The following is a 20,454-nucleotide window of genomic DNA, read 5'->3' on the forward strand; positions in this document are numbered from 1 at the left end:
TTTATGCATTTCAGATTTCGGTCATTCTTTGGCTCAGTAGGGGGCCGATTCCGACCCGAGTTAAGTGCGCGTAAATGAAACATAGTTCCCTTTTTATGAACTTTTATCTCTATGCTTGTTCTGACCTTGAATTTAAGCATGAGAATAGCATGCTATTCACCTGCTATTGGTTCGGGGTAGAGATCTAAGAAACAAAGGCGTGACGGCGGAGTGTCTACAGATACGCCGTATTCTGACCGTGACCTAATTCCCTAATAATTCCACTACATTGACACTGTAGCGAATCTGCCAGTTCCAATTGGAAAAAGCATCAATTTTTTCCCTAGATAGAAATAACAGCATTATCCATGCACTGCCATGTTTAAATTGATAAGAGCTATTGATAAGAGCTAGGTAAATGAGTAATCCGTTTGGAGAAGGGGATTATAAATACACATAGCAATTGTTTTAGATGATTTTTCCTTATGATCCCAGGAGACGAATGTGAAACCAGTCATATGGAAGCAAACTGAAAATCATATGAACATGACATTTAACTTTGTCATTATTTAGAACTTTGAATTGTGTGCCCTCATCATTTGCGTGGATGAAATTTGGAGACCCACGCTATAGGCTTCTGTAGGGCTGAACCTGGCTAGTTGATGATGTTTGTGCATTTGAATGTTTTAATTATATACCCAGGCTTTTCTCCTTTTTATTTTACAATTTGTATCATGTTAAATATTAGCCAATATCGGGAGCCACCGTCAGTATACATACATTTACATACATTTATAAAACTGTCACTTTAGTGTCAGTAAAAAAGAAAATTGTAGCTTACATTTTGCATCCTTCCTTCCATTCCATTCCATTCTGTTTACCTTTCTTTCCTCTGTCTCCTCTGTGTAGTTGTTCCTGAGGGTTGCTAGCATTAGTGGATCATATTAGGCTAACGTTGTGCAATCATTTGGGACATGTAGCCTATGTGAATCATTCTGGAACTCAGACCACACGTAGCAGGTTTAACCTGGAGCCTGGCGCACGGTTCACAACGACTGGACCATCGTCCAACAGTTCCATGATTAGTGAGAATTAGACTAGATTTATAGGACTATTGTTCAAACCTCATACACCTTCCACTAATTCATGGATTGAACTTGAATATGACATCTTTCAGGATAAATCAAACCACTGTATTTTTTATTCATCAATATATTTCATGTGTAAAGGCTTTCCAAACCTGTTTTTTTATGATTCATATATACTTTCCTAACCCTTAAAATTTGCCTACATAATCTACAAGATCAGAGAATTTTTAAATATACCAGCTGGTGCTGAAACGGAGATGAATATGCATATATTTAGATGGCTTTCTTTCATTGATCCCTATATTCGGAACCCGTTCTCTAGATGTATTCTAGTCTGTCGTCAAAGTTCTAATTAAAGGTACACCGTATTTAAAGGGATGGCTTAAGATAAATGTACTGAAAACCCTATTGAATGAAAAATCCCAGAGAAAATCAGTTGGCCAGCAAGTGGGAGGGTTTATTAGCGGTTTAATTAAATGTATTCAGCACGCACAAGGGAACCACGCCTGCAAAGCCTGTTGCGCACCTTCATAAGGTTAGTCTGAATACCAACTACTGAGAAGTACGTAGGAAAGGCATGTGTAGGAAAGGGCGTACACTTCCTAAGTCAGAATTGGGCCCCTAGGGGAATGGGCTCATAAGTGCTTTTTGCCTTGTAGGGTTCTCTATGACAGTGGAATACAACATGTTTAGTTAAAAACAGCATGTCTCCTTCCAGGCCCCTACAACTACATGTCCACATTTTCATTTTATATCCTGAAAACAACTACATTTACAGTTAATATGCCTGATTACGTCACCTGAACAATCAAATCTTTCTAGTTACCACTGACAGATAAAATATAAGCAAGCTGGTGATAATATCATGCCCACTGACCCCAAAAATACAGAATTCCCCTCACAGGTATTCTAGATAATACCCCGCAAGGAATTGAAATGAACAGGCATTGTAGATATACCCTGCAATTAATTGAAATTAACAGGTATTGTAGATATACCCTGCAATTAATTGAAATGAACAGGCATTGTAGATATACCCTGCAATTAATTGAAATTAACAGGTATTGTAGATATACCCTGCAATGAATTGAAATGAGATGTTATGATTCAAGGATGGTGATGGGAAGAGAGAAAAAGGTATATACACCAACTCCACTTCCGGTTATGAAGTCTGACACAAGTTTGTGGTGCTATTCCAATGCTGTTTCTGTGTCTAATGGTGAACTCTGATCCTCTGCATTGGTTTTCATATCAGCGGATTTGTTGCATCTTGTAGCCTTAATATGGCTTGGAGGTTTAGGGAAAGCCTGTTGCATAGCACATTCTGCTATAGGAAACCAACAGAGAAACAGAGATAAACACATAGTGTAGCAATGAACACACTGGTAAAAGGGATTAGACCAAATCACAAAAAATAAAATAATAAAATCTATGATACATTTTGTGGTACTTTTAACAATAAACAGCATTCCCAATGTAAACATGAGGACTGAACACATAGCATTGAAAATGCTACACAAAATGGCGCCATATACACACAATGCAGGCTGAGTAGCTTGTTCTGGTTAAACGGGTAGGTAGGTATAATTGGTTACATTATTGTCACACTGTTATAGGAGAATGTAGTGCAAATTTATTTTACATCAACTGCATGATCTTTATATCAAACACAGCACAGATATGCAAAATGTGTCCCTGCATTGGCTCAATGTTTGTTTGAGTTTGTGTAGACTGGCATAAATGCTGCTCCTGTTTAAGTGTTTAAGTCCTCCCCACCTCAAATACTGGATAAATATAATATTGATATATTGTCTTTTCTTACGTTACTAAGATTATATTTAGTCAAGACTGCTTGGCGCATCTGTTGGGCAAGGGATGTGTTGTTCGTAAGTCTCTGGCTCTGTGCAGTGCCATTGGATGGGACAGTCCGAGCTGCCTCCAATGGCATATCCTCCTCCTCTGGGGTCATTAAATTTCCTCGACGTAATTGGCCGGGTACAGTCCCTCTCGGCCTGTATCCAGGCGACCTCGACACCAGCCTTGGTCATCTTCATCCTCAGTCTTGGTCAGTTCATCACCTGTGAAGAACATATGTACATCTCCTTAATCAACATGCATTCTATTCTCTTTCCATGACTGAACAACATCATGGTCAATAGTACATTCGGACATCTCTGTTGTTTGCTTTATCACATCACTGTTCGCAAAGATCAGGCAGGATGTGCATCATGTTGTTAGGAAGGCCCTACTAACACCCTGTAATATAGGGACAGTCAGAAGACAATTGCTAATGACTAGCAGGTGCCTGTAATTGGAGGAAGTAGAATGTGGCCATTATTGACTAACCACTACAATCTTCCTCTGGGAATAAAGTGGCTTTGGAATGGAATGCACAGAGATAGTAGGTCATTTCCCGTGACCTCATCTCCACCCCCCTATCAAGTCAGCTTGGCCATAATAAGCCATCTGGCACTGATAGTTGAGGTAAACTGCACTGTTGGACTCAAATCTTAGGGCCAAGAATAGGGTTAAACTGGAAATACATCGTAGCCAAATCCAGAGACATCAAAGATGGTGAAGTGTTGTCGTTGCTTACCAGCTTTGAAGGTGAGCTCATCTTGTTCCTGTCCGTCATAATCATACAGAGCACGCACCCGGACCCCAGACGCAGTCCCGGTCCCAGCACCCCCTTTTCCAGCGCTGCTAGAGTCTTCCTCAAAGGAGTTTTCATTCCCACCCCCATTGGTCTCACCGCCTGAATGGGCTGCAGGCGCCTCATCATCGGACCAATCAGTGGAGTAGGCCTGGTTCTTTTCATAGCTGCTCACACTGCAACAGAAGGGTTAGGAAGATATACATGGGTTTGATCGGGAGAATTTCATAGAAAATACAAACATGACTACTGTAGACTAGAGCAACAGTAATTAACAGAGTAAATGAAAGACATCTATATAATCAATATATATCCAGTTAATTAAAAGGCATGTTAGATCCCGCGTGTTTGATGACATTTAAATGGTTTGACTAGGGTAGGTCCCGGTGTGGCAGTAGATGGTGTGTGTAGTGTTTGATGACATATAAATGGTTTGACTAGGGTAGGTCCCGGTGTGGCAGTAGATGGTGTGTGGCAGTAGATGGTGTGTGTAGTGTTTGATGACATTTAAATGGTTTGACTAGGGTAGGTCCCGGTGTGGCAGTAGATGGTGTCTGGCAGTAGATGGTGTGTGTAGTGTTTGATGACATTTAAATGGTTTGACTAGGGTAGGTCCCGGTGTAGCAGTAGATGGTGTGTGGCAGTAGATGGTGTGTGTAGTGTTTGATGATATTTAAATGGTTTGACTAGGGTAGGTCCCGGTGTGGCAGTAGATGGTGTGTGGCAGTAGATGGTGTGTGTAGTGTTTGATGACATTTAAATGGTTTGACTAGGGTAGGTCCCGATGTGGCAGTAGATGGTGTGTGGCAGTAGATGGTGTGTGTAGTGTTTGATGACATTTAAATGGTTTGACTAGGGTAGGTCCCGATGTGGCAGTAGATGGTGTGTGGCAGTAGATGGTGTGTGTAGTGTTTGATCAGTGTTGTGGTCCTCTCACCTGCCACGGTCACCAGGCAGTGCCACATGATCAGCGCTGATGCTGATCAATTGAAGGAAGACAGGAAAACAATTGGTATGTCATCATGGGAGATATTGATGAACCCTGGCATGTCATTGTGTGTGTGTGTGTGTGTGTGTGTGTGTGTGTGTGTGTGTGTGTGTGTGTGTGTGTGTGTGTGTGTGTGTGTGTGTGTGTGTGTGTGTGTGTGTGTGTGTGTGTGTGTGTGTGTGTGTGTGTGTGTGTGTGTGTTTTTGTCAGTAGTAGTTTCACCAGTGGAGTGATCCTCTCACCTGCCGCGGTCTCCAGGGGGTGCGACATGGTCAGTGCTGGGGGTCGGTGGGGCCCCAGCCGGCTTCTGCACCTTCTCCCTCTTAACAACAGCAGCGGCATCTGGGTTATAGTCCTGGAAGGCAGAGCAGATGATAAATACGTCTATACTGAAGCAGAGACTCAGATCTGGCCAATGGCATTTAACTTTTCCTTTTAAATCAGTCAGTAAATCAACAATCTTACAACTAAAAGCAACTGTACTGAACGGTGTTATTAAAAATGCATGCTTGTATCTGGGGAGAAATGTCTATGAATACCTGAACCAGGTAGCCTACATGTTGTTGTAAATATTCCTGAACAGACAACTATGTTGAAGTAATGCAGCACAGTACCTCAAACATGGGCCAGTTCATATGCATGCCAGGGCCATGGTGGTTGCTGAACCACTGCAGGTCCTCCTGTGTGTTGGCAGCCAGGATGGTGCGCTCCAGTTCTCTGTATACCGTGCCATAGCTGGGGAGAGGACAGAGAGCACATTGTAACACGCAGAGAGAGGGGGGGCCTGTTTAAGGGACAATAATACAGTAGGGCTGCCAGTGAAAACTGTCCAGCGCTGATGCTGCTGTTTTCCTGGAGGGTTTCTAGTTGTTTATGAAGCGCCAGCACTCAGAACAACAGAGTTGAATGGTTCAAAGACAAGGTAATTCAGGCCCATTCCTAGCATCAGGTGAGGCTACACAGAATACAGACAACACATTTGCATACAAATTGGAGTAGTGAGATATGAGGTGGAGTCCCGATAGATGGCATTATTCCACCAAAAGGTGGAGACAAAAACACAGAATAACTGACAGTCAAGCCCTACAGATGATGACATTTCATGGGTGATATTGCAAAAAATGTAGGCGTAAGATGCTATAATGGACAATCAAATGGACGATTCAAATTCTTCCAAACACATACAATTTACAAGTGATGTTTCTGTTTTTACTGCTGTCACTGAGACAAGCTGTCTGTATTTGCATGAGTGTGTTACCGGAAGCTGAGGCTGGGTTTGTAGTTGTTAGCTTACCATAACCCTGTCTATGGTTGATTTATGGGTTACACCAATACTGTGGTCCGAAAGGCCAGTGCACTTAGTACTCCATACCACACTATAAAAGCCTACACTCATCCTCCATACTAATCATAAACCAAGACCAAACACCCAGGAAACAGCTTGAATGAACTTCTTATTCCAATCACCATGGAACCTGGCTTTGTATCACATGCAATTTGATTCACAGCCAAGAATATAACAAGCATTCACTCTGACATGATGGAATTTGTCTGAAATGTAATTAACTGCATCATCGGCGTAATTGGAGTTGTGACCGAAAGACTGAAATGTGTTGAGATTTATCTATTTGAAACTAACTGTAATGAAAGCGACAACATAAATCAAGCACATTGGGAGTAGATTTCCTCTGAATGTGATGTTTAAAATAATCCATACACTCAACTAATAACTAAAAATGATGCAGATAAGCACTTAGAGATCAATGCTGTAATTAAAGTATTTTGACTGTATTAGCAACACTAATGTAGAATAGTTTTTCAAGGCAGATTTGCTGTTGTGTAGATGATACCAATTTCATTGTACAGTGCATTTGGAAAGTATTCAGACACCCTTGACTTTTTCCACATTTTGTTACGTAATGCCTTATTCGAAAATGGATGAAATAGTTTTTTTTCTCTCATCCATCTATAGACAATACCCCATAATGACAAAGCAAAAACTGAAATATCACATTTACATAAGTATTCAGACCCTTTACGCAGTACTTTGTTGAAGCACCTTTGGCAGCGATTACAGCCTCAAGTCTTCTTAGGTACAAACATGGCACGCCTGTTGTCACGCCCTGACCTGAGAGAGAGGGTTTGTTTCTCTATGTGGTTAGGTCAGGGTGTGGGTGGGCATTCTATGTTTTGTATTTCTTTGTGTTGGGCCGAGTATGGTTCCTAACCAGGGGCAGCTGTCTATCGTTGTCTCTGATTAGGAACCATACTTAGGCAGCCTGTTTTTTGGGGTTTGTGGGTAGTTGTTTTCCATTTAGTTGTAAGTACCTGACGGAACTGTCGGCTGTCATTTTTTGTTTAATTTGTAAAGTGTTCATTTTTCATTAAAACTACAAGATGAACATATTCCACGCTGCACCTTGGTCTACTCATTTTGACACCTGTGACACCTGTATTTGGGGAGTTTCTCCCATTCTTTTCTGCAGATCCTCTCAAGCTCTGTCAGGTTGGATGGGGAGCGTCGCTGCACAGCTATTTTCAGGTCTCTCCAGAGATGTTCGATCGGGTTCATGTCCGGGCTCTGGACATTCAGAAACTTGTCCCGAAGTCACTCCTGCGTTGTCTTGGCTGTGTGCTTAGGGTCGTTGTTCTGTTGGAAGGTGAACCTTCGCCCCAGTCTGAGGTCCTGAGCGCTCTGGAGCAGGTTTTCATCAAGGACCTCTCTGTACTTTGCTCCATTCACCTTTCCCTTGATCCTGACTAGTCTCCTAGTCCCTTCCACTGAACAAATCCCCACAGCATGATGCTGCCACCACCATGCTTCACTGTAGGGATGGTCCTAGGTTTCCTCCAGGCCAAAGAATTCAATCTTGGTTTAATTATACCAGAGAATCTTGTTTCTCATGGTCTGAGAGCCCTTTAGGTGACTTTTGGCAAACTCCAAGTGGGCTGTCATGTGCCAAGTTTACTGAGGAGTGGCTTCCGTCTGGCCAGTCTACCATAAAGGCCTGATTGGCGGAGTGCTGCAGAGATGTTTATCCTTCTGGAGCTCTGTCAGAGTGACCATTGGGTTCTTGATCACCGCCCTGACCATGGCCCTTCTTCTCAGATTGCTCAGTTTGGCCGCACGGCCAGCGCTAGTAAGAGTCTTGGTGGTTTCAAACTCCTTACATTTAAGAATGATGGAAGCCACTGTGTTCTTGGGGTCCTTCAATGTTGCAGAATTTACCACAGGTGGACTCCAATCAAGTTGTAGAAATATATCAAGGATGATCAATGCAAACAGGATGCACCTGAGCTCAATTTCGGGTCTCAAGGCAAAGGGTCAGAATGTCCAAAAACCTGTTTTCGCTTTGTCATTATGGGGTATTGTGCGTAGATTGATGAGTAAAACATTCATTTAATCCATTTTAGAATAAGGCTGTAACGTAACAAAATGTGGATAAAGGCAAGGGGTCTGAATACATTCCGAATGCACTGTATGTACAAAATCTGTACAAGCCTGGGTTAAAACACATGAGTATTTAAGTATTTGTCATTTAAATACTTATTTTCTGTGTATTCGAGTATTTTCAAATAATGTGGCCAAATCAGCTACTTCTATTTGAAGTATTTTAAAGTAATTTCAAATAACTTTCTATAAATAGCCAAGAAGATGTACTTACTGTATTTCCAAATACATTATTTCAAATACCCCTACGACTAAACAGACCTGGGTTCGAATAATTTGAGTAATTTAATATCTGCATTTAAAAATACACTTTTCTGTGTCTTTGAGTATTTCCAAATACGCGTCAATACTTTTCCAAGTGTATTTCCAAATACATTCCAATATTCAACAACGTTTATTTTCCAAGAAAAAAATCGAAAAATATTTACATCAACATTTCTTTAAAAGTATTGAAATACCCTAAATAGTATTTAAACACAGGTCTGATCCTGTACCAACTGAAATGTTTTCCTCAAAGGCCATGTGGGAGAATAGGTTGATGTAGGTTATGTAATAGAGGATGGGCTGCAGTATGTATGGGACGATAGAGGATAACACCAGTCACTGACCTTTGGTTCTCAGTGAGATTGAGGTGGCGTTTAATGTCTAGCAGGATCTCTTTAAGGAAGGTGAGTCTCTTGACCTCATGCTGCTGGCATTGGTCAAACACTTGCTCCATGCTCTCCTGGTATGGGGGAGTGACCGCACTCAACTCCGACAGAGACTTCTCATACTTCTCCTTAGCCTAGGGGATGATAAGGACAGCATCAGCTATGACAGATAATGATGTCATTATGACGGCATTACAACTAGACATTTTGCACTCTGGGTTGAATACCAAGCAACCTGCATCCGTACACCGTGTGTGTGTATACTATAAGCATCTTACTCTCCCTGGCCCAGAGTAATCTGCTTTTGTCATTACCAGGGCTCCGTGAATAGAGTCGGAGATCCACCCTGCTGGATTATGTCCTGTGTGATAACCACTGTAATCTCACTGAGTCGTCTTAAATAGTCCTGCATTGATTCTGTTTTTCACAGCTTTATTTCACTTGAGCCACTAACAGAAACATAAACTAATAATAATGATCAGTCTATTTGAGATATGATGTACTTAGTATACTGCAATAGCACACACACTCACCACAGTGTTAATACCACTATATATACAGTTGAAGTCGGAAGGTTACAGACACCTTTGCCAAATACATTTAAACTCAGTTTTTCACAATTCCTGACATTTATTCTTAGTAAAAATTCCCTGTTTTAGGTCAGTTAGGATCACCACTTTATATTAAGAATGTGAAATGTCAGAATAATTGTTGAGAGAATGATTTATTTCAGCTTTTATTTCTTATATCAAATTCCCACTGGGTCAGAAATTTACATACACTCAATTAGTATTCGGTAGTATTGCCTTTAAATTGTTTAACTTGGGTCAAACGTTTCGGGTAGCCTTCCACAAGCTTCCCACAATACATTGGGTGAATTTTGGCCCATTCCTCCTGACAGAGCTGGTGTAACTGAGTCAGGTTTGTAGGCCTCCTTACTCGCACACGCTTTTTCAATTCTGCCTACAAATGTTCTATAGGATTGAGGTCAGGGCTTTGTGATGGCCACTCCAATACCTTGACCTTGTTGTCCTTAAACCATTGTGCCACAACTTTGGAAGTATGCTTGGGGCTCACTGTCCATTTGGAAGATCCATTTGCGATCAAGCTTTAACTTCTGACTGATGTCTTGAGATGTTGCTTCAATATATCCACATAATTGTCCTCCCTCATGATGCCAGATATTTTGTGAAGTGCACCAGTCCCTCCTGCAGCAAAGCACCCCCACAACATGATGCTGCCACCCCTGTGCTTCACGGTTGGGATGGTATTCTTCGGCTTGCAAGCCTCCCCCTTTTTCCTCCAAACATAACGATGGTCATTATGGCCAAACAGTTCTATTTTTGTTTCATCAGACCAAAGGACATTTCTCCAAAAAATACGATCTTTGTCCCTATGTGCAGTTGCAAACCGTAGTCTGGCTTTTTTATGGCGGTTTTGGAGCAGTGGCTTCTTCCTTGCTGAGCGGCCTTTCAGGTTATGTCGATATAGGACTCATTTTACTGTGGATATAGATACTTTTGTAACTGTTTCCTCCAGCATCTTCACAAGGTCCTTTGCTGTTGTTCTGGGATTGATTTGCACTTTTCACACCAAAGTACGTTCATCTCTAGGAGACAGAACACGTCTCCTCCCTGAGCGGTATGACGGCTGTGTGGTCCCATGGTGTTTATACTTGCGTACTATTGTTTGTACAGATGAACGTGGTACCTTCAGGTGTTTGGAAATTGCTCCCAAGGATGAACCAGACTTGTGGAGGTCTACAATTTTCTTTCTGAGGTCTTGGCTGATTTCTTTAGATTTTTACATGATGTCAAGCAAAGAGGCACTGGGTTTGAAGGTAGGCCTTGAAATACATCCACAGGTACACCTCCAATTGACTCAAATGATGTCAATTAGCCTATCGGAAGCTTCTAAAGCCATGACATCATTTTCTGGAATTTTCCAAACTGTTTAACCTGTTAGGGCTAGGGGGCAGCATTTGCACGTCTGGATAAAAAAAAAATTACCCGATTTAATCTGGTTACTAATCCTACCCAGTAACTAGAATATGCATATACTTATTATATATGGATAGAAAACACTCTAAAGTTTCTAAAACTGTTTGAATGGTGTCTGTGAGTATAACAGAACTCATTTGGCAGGCAAAACCCTGAGACATTTTCTGACAGGAAGTGGATACCTGATGTGTTGTATTACCTTTAAACCTATCCCATTGAAAAACACAGGGGCTGAGGAATATTTTGGCACTTCCGATTGCTTCCACTAGATGTCACCAGCCTTTACAAAGTGTTTTGAGTCTTCTGGAGGGAGTTCTGACCGAACAAGAGCCATGGAACGATGATGTCCCATTAGACACCTGGCGCGCGAGTTCATGTTGGGTACCCTCGTTCCAATACGTTATAAAAGAGTATGCATTCGTCCACCTTGAATATTATTCATGTTCTGGTTAAAAAAGGCCCTAATGATTTATGCTATACAACGTTTGACATGTTTGAACGAACGTAAATATATTTTTTCCCCTCGTTCATGACGAGAAGTCCGGCTGGCTTAGATCATGTGCTAACAAGACGGAGATTTTTGGACATAAATGATGAGCTTTTTTGAACAAAACTACATTCGTTATGGACCTGTGATACCTGGAAGTGACATCTGATGAAGAGAATCAAAGGTAATGGATTATTTACATAGTATTTTCGATTTTAGATCTCCCCAACATGACGTCTAGTCTGTATCGCAACGTGTATTTTTCTGGGCGCAGTGCTCAGATTATTGCAAAGTGTGATTTCCCAGTAAGGTTATTTTTAAATCTGGCAAGTTGATTGCGTTCAAGAGATGTAAATCTATAATTCTTTAAATGACAATATAATATTTTACCAATGTTTTCTAATTTTAATTATTTAATTTGTGACGCTGACTTCACTGCCGGTTATTGGAGGGAAACGATTTCCTCAACATCAATGCCATAGTAAAACGCTGTTTTTGGATATAAATATGAACTTGATAGAACTAAAAATGCATGCATTGTCTAACATAATGTCCTAGGAGTGTCATCTGATGGAGATTGTAAAAGGTTAGTGCATCATTTTAGCTGGTTTTATGGTTTTGGTGACCCTGTCTTTGAATTGACAAAACATTACACACAACTCTTGTAAATGTACTGTCCTAACATACTCTAAATTTATGCTTTCGCCGTAAAACCTTTTTGAAATCGTAAAACGTGGTTAGATTAAGGAGATGTTTATCTTTCAAAGGGTGTAAAATAGTTGTATGTTTGAAAAATTTGAATTTTGACATTTATTTGGATTCAAATTTGCCGCTCTTGAAATGCACCTGCTGTTGATGGAGTGCACCACGGGTGGCACGCTATCGTCCCACCTAGCCCATAGAGGTTAAAGGCACAGTCAACTTAGTGTATGTAAACTTCTGACCCACTGGAATTGTGATACAGTGAATTCTAAGTGAAATAATCTGTCTGTAAACAATTGTTGGAAAAATTACTTGTGTCATGCACAAAGTAGATGTCTTAACCGACTTGCCAAAACTAGTTTGTTAACAAGAAATTTGTGGAGTGGTTGAAAAACGAGTTTTAACGACTCCAACCTAAGTGTATGTAAACTTCCAACTTCAACTGTATTTTAAAAGTTGTAATGACACTAAACAAAATGTAATTGTCACCTGTTTGGTTGTGGTTGTCTCACCTAGCTATCTTAAGGTGAATGCACCAACTGTAGGTCGCTCTGGATAAGACCGTTTGCTAAGTGACTAAAATGTTCATGTAAATGTTTGTCCTGATTGTCCACGAGAATCCAAATAGGTCACATCAGGTTTGCAATGAATAACTTCAATCAGATCCCCTTTCACCTGTAGAGGTGGAAGGAAAGAACTAGTGGGGATGAACAACTCACGTCCTGTTGTAAATCAAGGGAGAAGATCCAGGCTTGCGCTCTCCAAATTCACTAAAGGAATGTGCTTTGTCTCAACAGACATTTTTCCCGCTGAAACTCGAATACGTTCAAAAGCGAATACTGGAAAAATATTTCTAATGTAGATCGTGAGGAATGGTCAGAGGCGATCTATAAAACACTAATGTCATTTTGTTTGTGATTTTGTGATGTCATTAAAAATATTATAAAGGAAATACTGTAACTTGGAAAGTATACCCACCCAAGTTCCCATACTATGCGTTGTGCATGTAATAGGAAAAATGATTAAAGTGTTTTTGTAAAGAGAGGGATGTGATGTGAAGAGCTATAAGAGATAATTGTTTTCCATAACTTTGCACTGTGAGTAGTCACCGCCCCAAAGTGAGGTCAGAGAGTGTGTCAGCCTACCCGAACTACCCCTTTCGAGCAAAAGGTATAAATGATGGGTTAAGAACACATTAGACCAGAAAAAGTGTGAAGCGGCAGCTGCACGTTTAAAATGGTTTGAACTTTGAATCTCAACATGAGGTGGAGAAGATAAATTCCCCTCCCGGACAATCACTGGTATGGCTGATTAGCTGACCTAAGTAAAGCATCTTCGAAAGCAAATTTAAGTAGGACCATCCTGTTACTCTACTCAAACTATCGTATTACTCAACTCTCATCACCCTACTGGGGAACCATCGATACGGCTGGCTAGCCTGTCTTCAAAGAAGCATCTTCAAGAGGGAATGGAAGGAAAATCAACTCTGTACTTCTGTTCAGCACTACACGACAAGTCACCGGATACCGGACAACTACAAAGAAGGACAACAGTAGAAGACTTGTTCAAACCATTTCAGACAATCAGAGCCCTACAGGAATGCCGAAAAAGATAAACCCCCTTTTCAAGGCTGCCCTGTTCACCGAGAGAACCCCGGCAGACCCTGGCATTTCACGTAAATACATTCATGATTTCTTACTCAAAGCGGGCGGCAGTTCGTGTGCAAAGTTTATGGTTACTGTAGGTGAAAGTTGTTTCTGAACATACCAATGTTAAGTGTCTCTGTGCCTCTCTCTCACCCTCTCCATCTCTTCTTTAACAAGCAGCCATGTTGTTATCATTCCGCTAGAGACCTGTATTCAACGTATTAAGTCCCCAGTCAATAACCGGTGCAGAGTGTGTATGTTTATCCTGTGTTCCCATTTAATTAGCTAGTAAATAAATAATTAAACCAATTTGTGTAGTACTAAATCATAAGTAAGGCTCATGTTTGTTCACATGCAAGGAGGATATGACCGTTCAGAATGATGATATGATACGAGGTTATGATTAATAAGTTGATTGTTTATAGATGTGATAGGTAAAAACCTTTTAGAGTTTAATAATAAATCTTTAACCTGTTTAGGATAGGGGGCAGTATTGACACGGCTGGATAAAAAACGTACCCGATTTAATCTGGTTACCACTCCTACCCAGTAACTAGAATATGCATATACTTATTACATATGGATAGAAAACACCCTAAAGTTTCTAAAACTGTTTGAATGGTGCCTGTGAGTATAACAGAACTCATTTGGCAGGCAAAAACCTGACAAGGTTTCAGGCAGGAAGTGGCCTGTCTGACAAGGTGTCGTTCTTCTTGTCTCTGTTTATTGAAGAGTGAGGATCTTAGCTGTCCCGTGACACTTCCTACGGCTGCCATAGGGTCTCAGAAGGCGGTAAAAAGCTGAATCGTGGCTTTGCAGGCTCTGGCTGAAACAAAGTAGCGCGTTTGGGTAGTGGCTGGTTACAGTACCGTGAGACTCAGGCGCGTGCCCGCGTCGACCGAAAGCTTTGTTTACTTTCCTCAGTTTAGCTAAATGGACATTCCCGGTCGGAATATTATCGCTTTTTTACGAGAAAAATGGCATCAAAATGGATTTTAAACAGCGGTTGACATGCCTCGAAGTACGGTAATGGAATATTTAGATTTTTTTTGTCACGAATTGCGCCATGCGCGCGACCCTGATTTACCATTTCAGATAGTGTCTGGGACGCACGAACAAAACGGCGCTATTCGGATATAACGATGGATTATTTTGGACCAAACCAACATTTGTTATTGAAGTAGCAGTCCTGGGAGTGCATTCTGACGAAGACAACAAAAGGTAATCAAACTTTTATAATAGTAAATATGATTATGGTGAGTGCTAAACTTGCCGGGTGTCTAAATAGCTAGCCCGTGATGCCTGGGCTATGTACTTAGAATATTGCAAAATGTGCTTTCACCAAAAAGCTATTTTAAAATCGGACATATCGAGTGCATAGAGGAGGTCTGTATCTATAATTCTTAAAATAATTGTTATGCTTTTTGTGAACGTTTATCGTGAGTAATTTAGCGAATTCCTCCGGAAGTTTGCGGGGGGTATGCTAGTTCTGAACGTCACATGCTAATGTAAAAAGCTGGTTTTTGATATAAATATGAACTTGATTGAACAAAACATGCATGTATTGTATAACATAATGTCCTAGGGTTGTCATCTGATGAAGATCATCAAAGGTTAGTACTGCATTTAGCTGTCTTCTGGGTTTATGTGACATTATATGCTAGCTTGAAAAATGGGTGTCTGATTATTTCTGGCTTGGTACTCTGCTGACATAATCTAATGTTTTGCTTTCGTTGTAAAGCCTTTTTGAAATCGGACAGTGTGGTTAGATTAACGAGAGTCTTGTCTTTAAATAGCTGTGAAATAGTCATATGTTTGAGAAATTGAAGTAATAGGATTTTTAAGGTTTTGAAAATCGCGCCACAGGCTTAAAGTGGCTGTTACGTAGGTGGGACGAATTCGTCCCGCCTAGCCCATAGAGGTTAAAGAACCGCTCTTGTGGTGTCCCAGATCCTAATGAGTTAATTGTTACATTATTCATTTAATTGGGTAACAATTAAACATAGTTATTTAATTAAATAAATAACAGTCTTCAGATTAATGTTAAAGTCAAGTCACGACATGTTTGATATGCAGAACATCAAATTCTATGGTGTAAATTTTCATACATTTGTACAAAAAAGGTTGTCATGTCCTTTTTTCCATTAGTCGGACCTCTGTCTCACCTTCTGCATGTCATGTTTGCACTTGTCTGTTTTCTCGTGGAGTTTCTTCTGCTGATCAGTTGTGACGGAGGCCTGTGTCTTCCCATCTGCCTCTCGGGTGGCGGCCAGTTTCTCCTCCTTACACGCCATGTGGTACGTTTTCTTAGCAGTCTCCATCTGTGGAAGCACGTATACAATCTTAGTATCTCTATAGATAAATTGGATAAATACTAATAAATCTAAGCATGCAGGTGACTTAATTTAGTTATTGTTGAAAGGGCAATGTACTTCTCTGATGGTCAGCTTGGATGAGTGATGCAGTAAGACTCATTATACTACACAAAACAGAACTAACACATAAACACCTGTAGCTACAGTGGAGGGAAAAAGTATTTGATCCCCTGCTGATTTTGTACGTTTGCCCACTTACAAAGAAATGATCAGTCTATAATTTTAATAGTAGGTTTATTTGAACAGTGAGAGACAGAATAACAACAAAAAAATCCAGAAAAATGCATGTCAAAAATGTTATAAAATGATTTGCATTTTCATGAGGGAAATAAGTATTTGACCCCTCTGCAAAACATGACTTAGTACTTGATGGCAAAACCCTTGTTGGCAATCACAGAGGTCAGACGTTTCTTGTAGTTGGCCACCAGGTTTGCACACATCTCAGGAGGGATTTTGTCCCACACCTCTTTGCAGATCTTCTCCAAGTCATTAAGGTTTCGAGGCTGACGTGTGGCAACTCGAACCTTCAGCTCCCTCCACAGATTTTCTATGGGATTAAGGTCTAGAGACTGGCTAGGCCACTCCAGGACCTTAATGTGCTTCTTCTTGAGCCACTCCTTTGTTGCCTTGGCCGTGTGTTTTGGGTTATTGTCATGCTGGAATACCCATCCACGACCCATTTTTAATGCCCTGGCTGAAGGAAGGAGGTTCTCACCCAAGATTTGACAGTACATGGCCCCGTCCATCGTCCCTTTGATGCAGTGAAGTTGTCCTGTCTCCTTAGCAGAAAAAACACCCCCAAAGCATAATGTTTCCACCTCCATGTTTGACGGTGGAGATGGTGTTCTTGGGGTCATAGGCAGCATTCCTCTTCCTCCAAACACGGCGAGTTGAGTTGATGCCAAAGAGCTCCATTTTGGTCTCATCTGACCACACCACATCAGTCACTGGCTTCATCAATAAGTGCATCGAGGTTGTCGTTCCCACAGTGACTGTACTTACATACCCCAACCAGAAGCCATGGATTACAAGCAACATTCACACTGAGCTAAAGGGTAGAGCCGCCTCTTTCAAGGAGCAGGAGTCTAACCCGGAAGCTTATAACAAATCCCGCTATGCCCTGCGACGAACCATCAAACAGGCAAAGCATCAATACAGGACTAAGATCAAATCGTACTACACCGGCTCCGACACTCGGCGGATGTGGCAGGGCTTGCACACTATAACAGACTACAAAGGGAAGCACAGCCGAGAGCTGCCCAGTGACACGAGCCTACCAGACGAGCTAAATAACTTCTATGCTCACTTCGAGGCAAGTAACACTGAAACATGCATGAGAGCATCAGCTGTTCCGGACGACTGTGTGATCACGCTCTCCACAGCCGATGTGAGTAAGACCTTTAAACAGGTCAGCATTCACAAGGCCGCAGGGCCAGACGGATTACCAGGACGTGTACTCCAAGCATGCGCTGACCAACTGGCAAGTGACTTCACTGACATTTTCAACCTCTCCCTGTCTAAGTCTGTAATACCAACATGTTTCAAGCAGACCACCATAGTTCCCTGTGCCCAAGAACACGAAGGCAACCTGCCTAAATGATGAGACAGCCTACAGGGAGGAGGTGAGGGCACTCAGAGTGTGGTGTCAGGAAAACAACCTCTCACTCAACGTCAACAAAATAAGGAGATGATCGTGGACTTCAGGAAACAGCAAAGGGTGCATCTCCCTATCCACATCGAAGGGACAGCAGTGGTGAAGGTGGAAAGTTTCAAGTTCCTCGGCGTACACATCACAGACAAACTGAAATGGTCCACCCACACAGACAGTGTGGTGAAGGCGGCGCAACAGGAGGCTAAAGAAATTTGCCACTTCACCCAAAACCCTGACAAACTTTTACAGATGCACAATCTTGAGCATCGTGTCGGGCTGGTACGGCAACAGCACCCCCCTCAACCACAAGGCTCTCCAGAGGGTGGTGTGGTCTGCATAACGCATCACTGGGGACAAACTACATGCCCTCCATGACACCTACAGCACTCGATGTCACAGGAAGCCCAAAAGATCATCATGGACAACAACCACCCAAGCCACTACCTGTTCACACCGCTACCATCCAGAAGGCGAGGTCAGTACAGGTGCATCAAAGCTGGGACCGAGAGACAGAAAAACAGCTTATATCTCAAGGCCATCAGATTGCTAAACAGCAATCACTAACTCAGAGAGGCTGCTGCCTACATTGAGATGCAATTACTGGCCACTTTAATAAATGGATCACTAGTTACTTTAACCTGTTTGGGCTAGGGGGCAGTATTGAGAATTTTGGAAAAAATATGTGCCCATTTTTAACTGCCTACTACACCAACTCAGAAGCTAGAATATGCATATTATTGTTCAGGTTTGGATAGAAAACACCCTAAAGTTTCTAAAACTGTTTGAATGGTGTCTGTGAGTATAACAGAACTCCTATGGCAGGCAAAAACCTGACAAGGTTTCATGCAGGAAGTGGCCTGTCTGACAAGGAGTCGTGCATCTTGCATCTGTTTATTGAAGAGTAAGGATCTTAGCTGTAACGTGACAATTCCCAGGGCTCCAATAGGCTCTCAGAACCCGGGAAAAACCTGAACGATGACGAGGCAGCCTCTGGCTGAAACAGATTATCGCCTTATCCAAGTGGCCGATCAGAGGACCACTGAATGAGGCGCGTGCACGATTCGCCCCCGTGGAGAAATTTCATTCGGCTGTTTAGCTTATTGCAGATTCCCGGTCGGAATATTATCGCTTTTCTACGAGATAAATGGCATAAAAATTGGTTTTAAACAGCGGTTGACATGCTTCGAAGTACGGTAATGGAATATTTTGACATTTTTTGTCACGCCATGCGCCATGCGCGCGACCGTTATTTACCATTCGTATAGTGTCTAGAACGCACGAACAAAACAGAGGATATTTGGATATAACGATGGATTATTTGGGACCAAACCTAGATTTGTTATTGAAGTAGAAGTCCTGGGAGTGCATTCTGACGAAGAACAGGAAAGGTAAGAACATTTTTCTTATAGGAAATAGGATTTTGGTGAAGGCTAATCTTGCCGGGTGTCTAAATAGCTAGCCGTGATGGCTGGGCTATGTACTTAGAATATTGCAAAATGTGCTTCATCCGAAAAGCTATTTTAAAATCGGACATATCGAGTGCATAGAGGAGTAATGTATCTATAATTCTTAATATAATTGTTATGCTTTTTGTAAACGTTTATCGTGAGTAATTTAGCAAACTGTTAGTAAATTCCCCGGAAGTTTGCGGGGGGTATGCTTTTTCTGAACGTCACATGCTAATGTAAAAAGCAGTTTTTTTTATATAAATATGAACTTGATTGAACAGACATGCATGTATTGTATAACATAATGTCCTAGGTGTGTCATCTGATGAAGATCATAAAAGGTTAGTGCTGCATTTAGCTGTGGTTTGGGTTTTTGTGACATTATATGCTAGCTTGAAAAATGTGTGTCTGATTATTTCTGGCTGGGCACTCTCCTGACATAATCTAATGTTTTGCTTTCGTTGTAAAGCCTTTTTGAAATCGGACAGTGTGGTTAGATTAACGAGAGTCTTGTCTTTAAATAGCTGTAAAATAGTCATATGTTTGAGAAATTGAAGTAATAGTATTTCAAACGATTCAAAAATCGCGCCACTGAATTCAGGTGGCTGTTACGTAGGTGGGACGAATTCGTCCCGCCTTGCCCATAGAGGTTAAACAATGCCACTTTAAATAAAGGCACACTCGCATTAACATCTGCTAACCATGTGTATGTGACCAATAAAATTTGATTTGATTTGGTAACCTGCCTAAATGACTACCGACCCATAGCACTCACGTCTGTAGCCATGAAATGCTTAGAAATGCTGGTAATGGCTCACATCAACACCATTATCCCAGAAACCCTAGACCCACTCCAATTTGCATAACGCTCAAACAGATCGACAGATTATGCCGTCTCTATTGCACTCCACCCCTCCCTTTCACACCTGGACAAAAGGAACACCTATGTGAGAATGCTATCCATTGACTACAGTTCAGCGTATCAACACCATAGTGCCCTCAATGCTCATCACTAAGCTAAGGACTGGGACTAAACACCTCCCTCTCAAACTGGATCCTGGACTTCCTGACAGGCCGCTCCCAGGTGGTAAGGGTAGGTAACAACACATCCGCCATGCTGATCCTCAACACGGAGGCCCCTCAGGGGTGCGTGCTCAGTCCTCCTCCCCTGTACTCCCTGTTCACTCATGACCGCACGGCCGCACGACTCCAACACCATCATTAAGTTTGCTGATGACACAACAGTGGTAGGTCTGATCACCGACAACGATGAGACAGCCTATAGGGAGGAGTTCAGAGACCTGGCCATGTGGTGCAAGGACAACAACCTCTCCCT

General features: G+C 41.7%; 1 protein-coding gene across 4 annotated transcripts in view; it reads right to left on the reverse strand.

Moving 5' to 3' along the window:
* Positions 1-1,503: 1,503 nt before the first annotated feature.
* The window catches only part of LOC106567295 (protein kinase C and casein kinase substrate in neurons protein 1), a 79,201-nt gene continuing 60,250 nt past the window's right edge, over positions 1,504-20,454 (reverse strand). For 3 of the 4 annotated variants that reach the window (XM_045693157.2, XM_045693158.2, XM_014136439.3), the window contains 7 exons: positions 15,810-15,965; positions 8,768-8,943; positions 5,323-5,443; positions 4,951-5,063; positions 4,658-4,699; positions 3,664-3,896; positions 1,504-3,145 (listed from right to left, as the gene is read on the reverse strand). In XM_045693157.2, coding sequence (XP_045549113.1) covers positions 3,036-3,145; positions 3,664-3,896; positions 4,658-4,699; positions 4,951-5,063; positions 5,323-5,443; positions 8,768-8,943; positions 15,810-15,965 — 951 coding nt within the window. In that variant the 3' untranslated portion in view covers positions 1,504-3,035. The remainder of the gene's footprint in view (positions 3,146-3,663; positions 3,897-4,657; positions 4,700-4,950; positions 5,064-5,322; positions 5,444-8,767; positions 8,944-15,809; positions 15,966-20,454) is intronic. The other variant, XM_014136438.3, reaches the window with a different exon arrangement.

The sequence above is a fragment of the Salmo salar genome, chromosome 13 (assembly GCF_965601325.2).
Source record: "Salmo salar chromosome 13, fSalSal1, whole genome shotgun sequence".
NCBI classification, from domain to species: domain Eukaryota; kingdom Metazoa; phylum Chordata; class Actinopteri; order Salmoniformes; family Salmonidae; genus Salmo; species Salmo salar.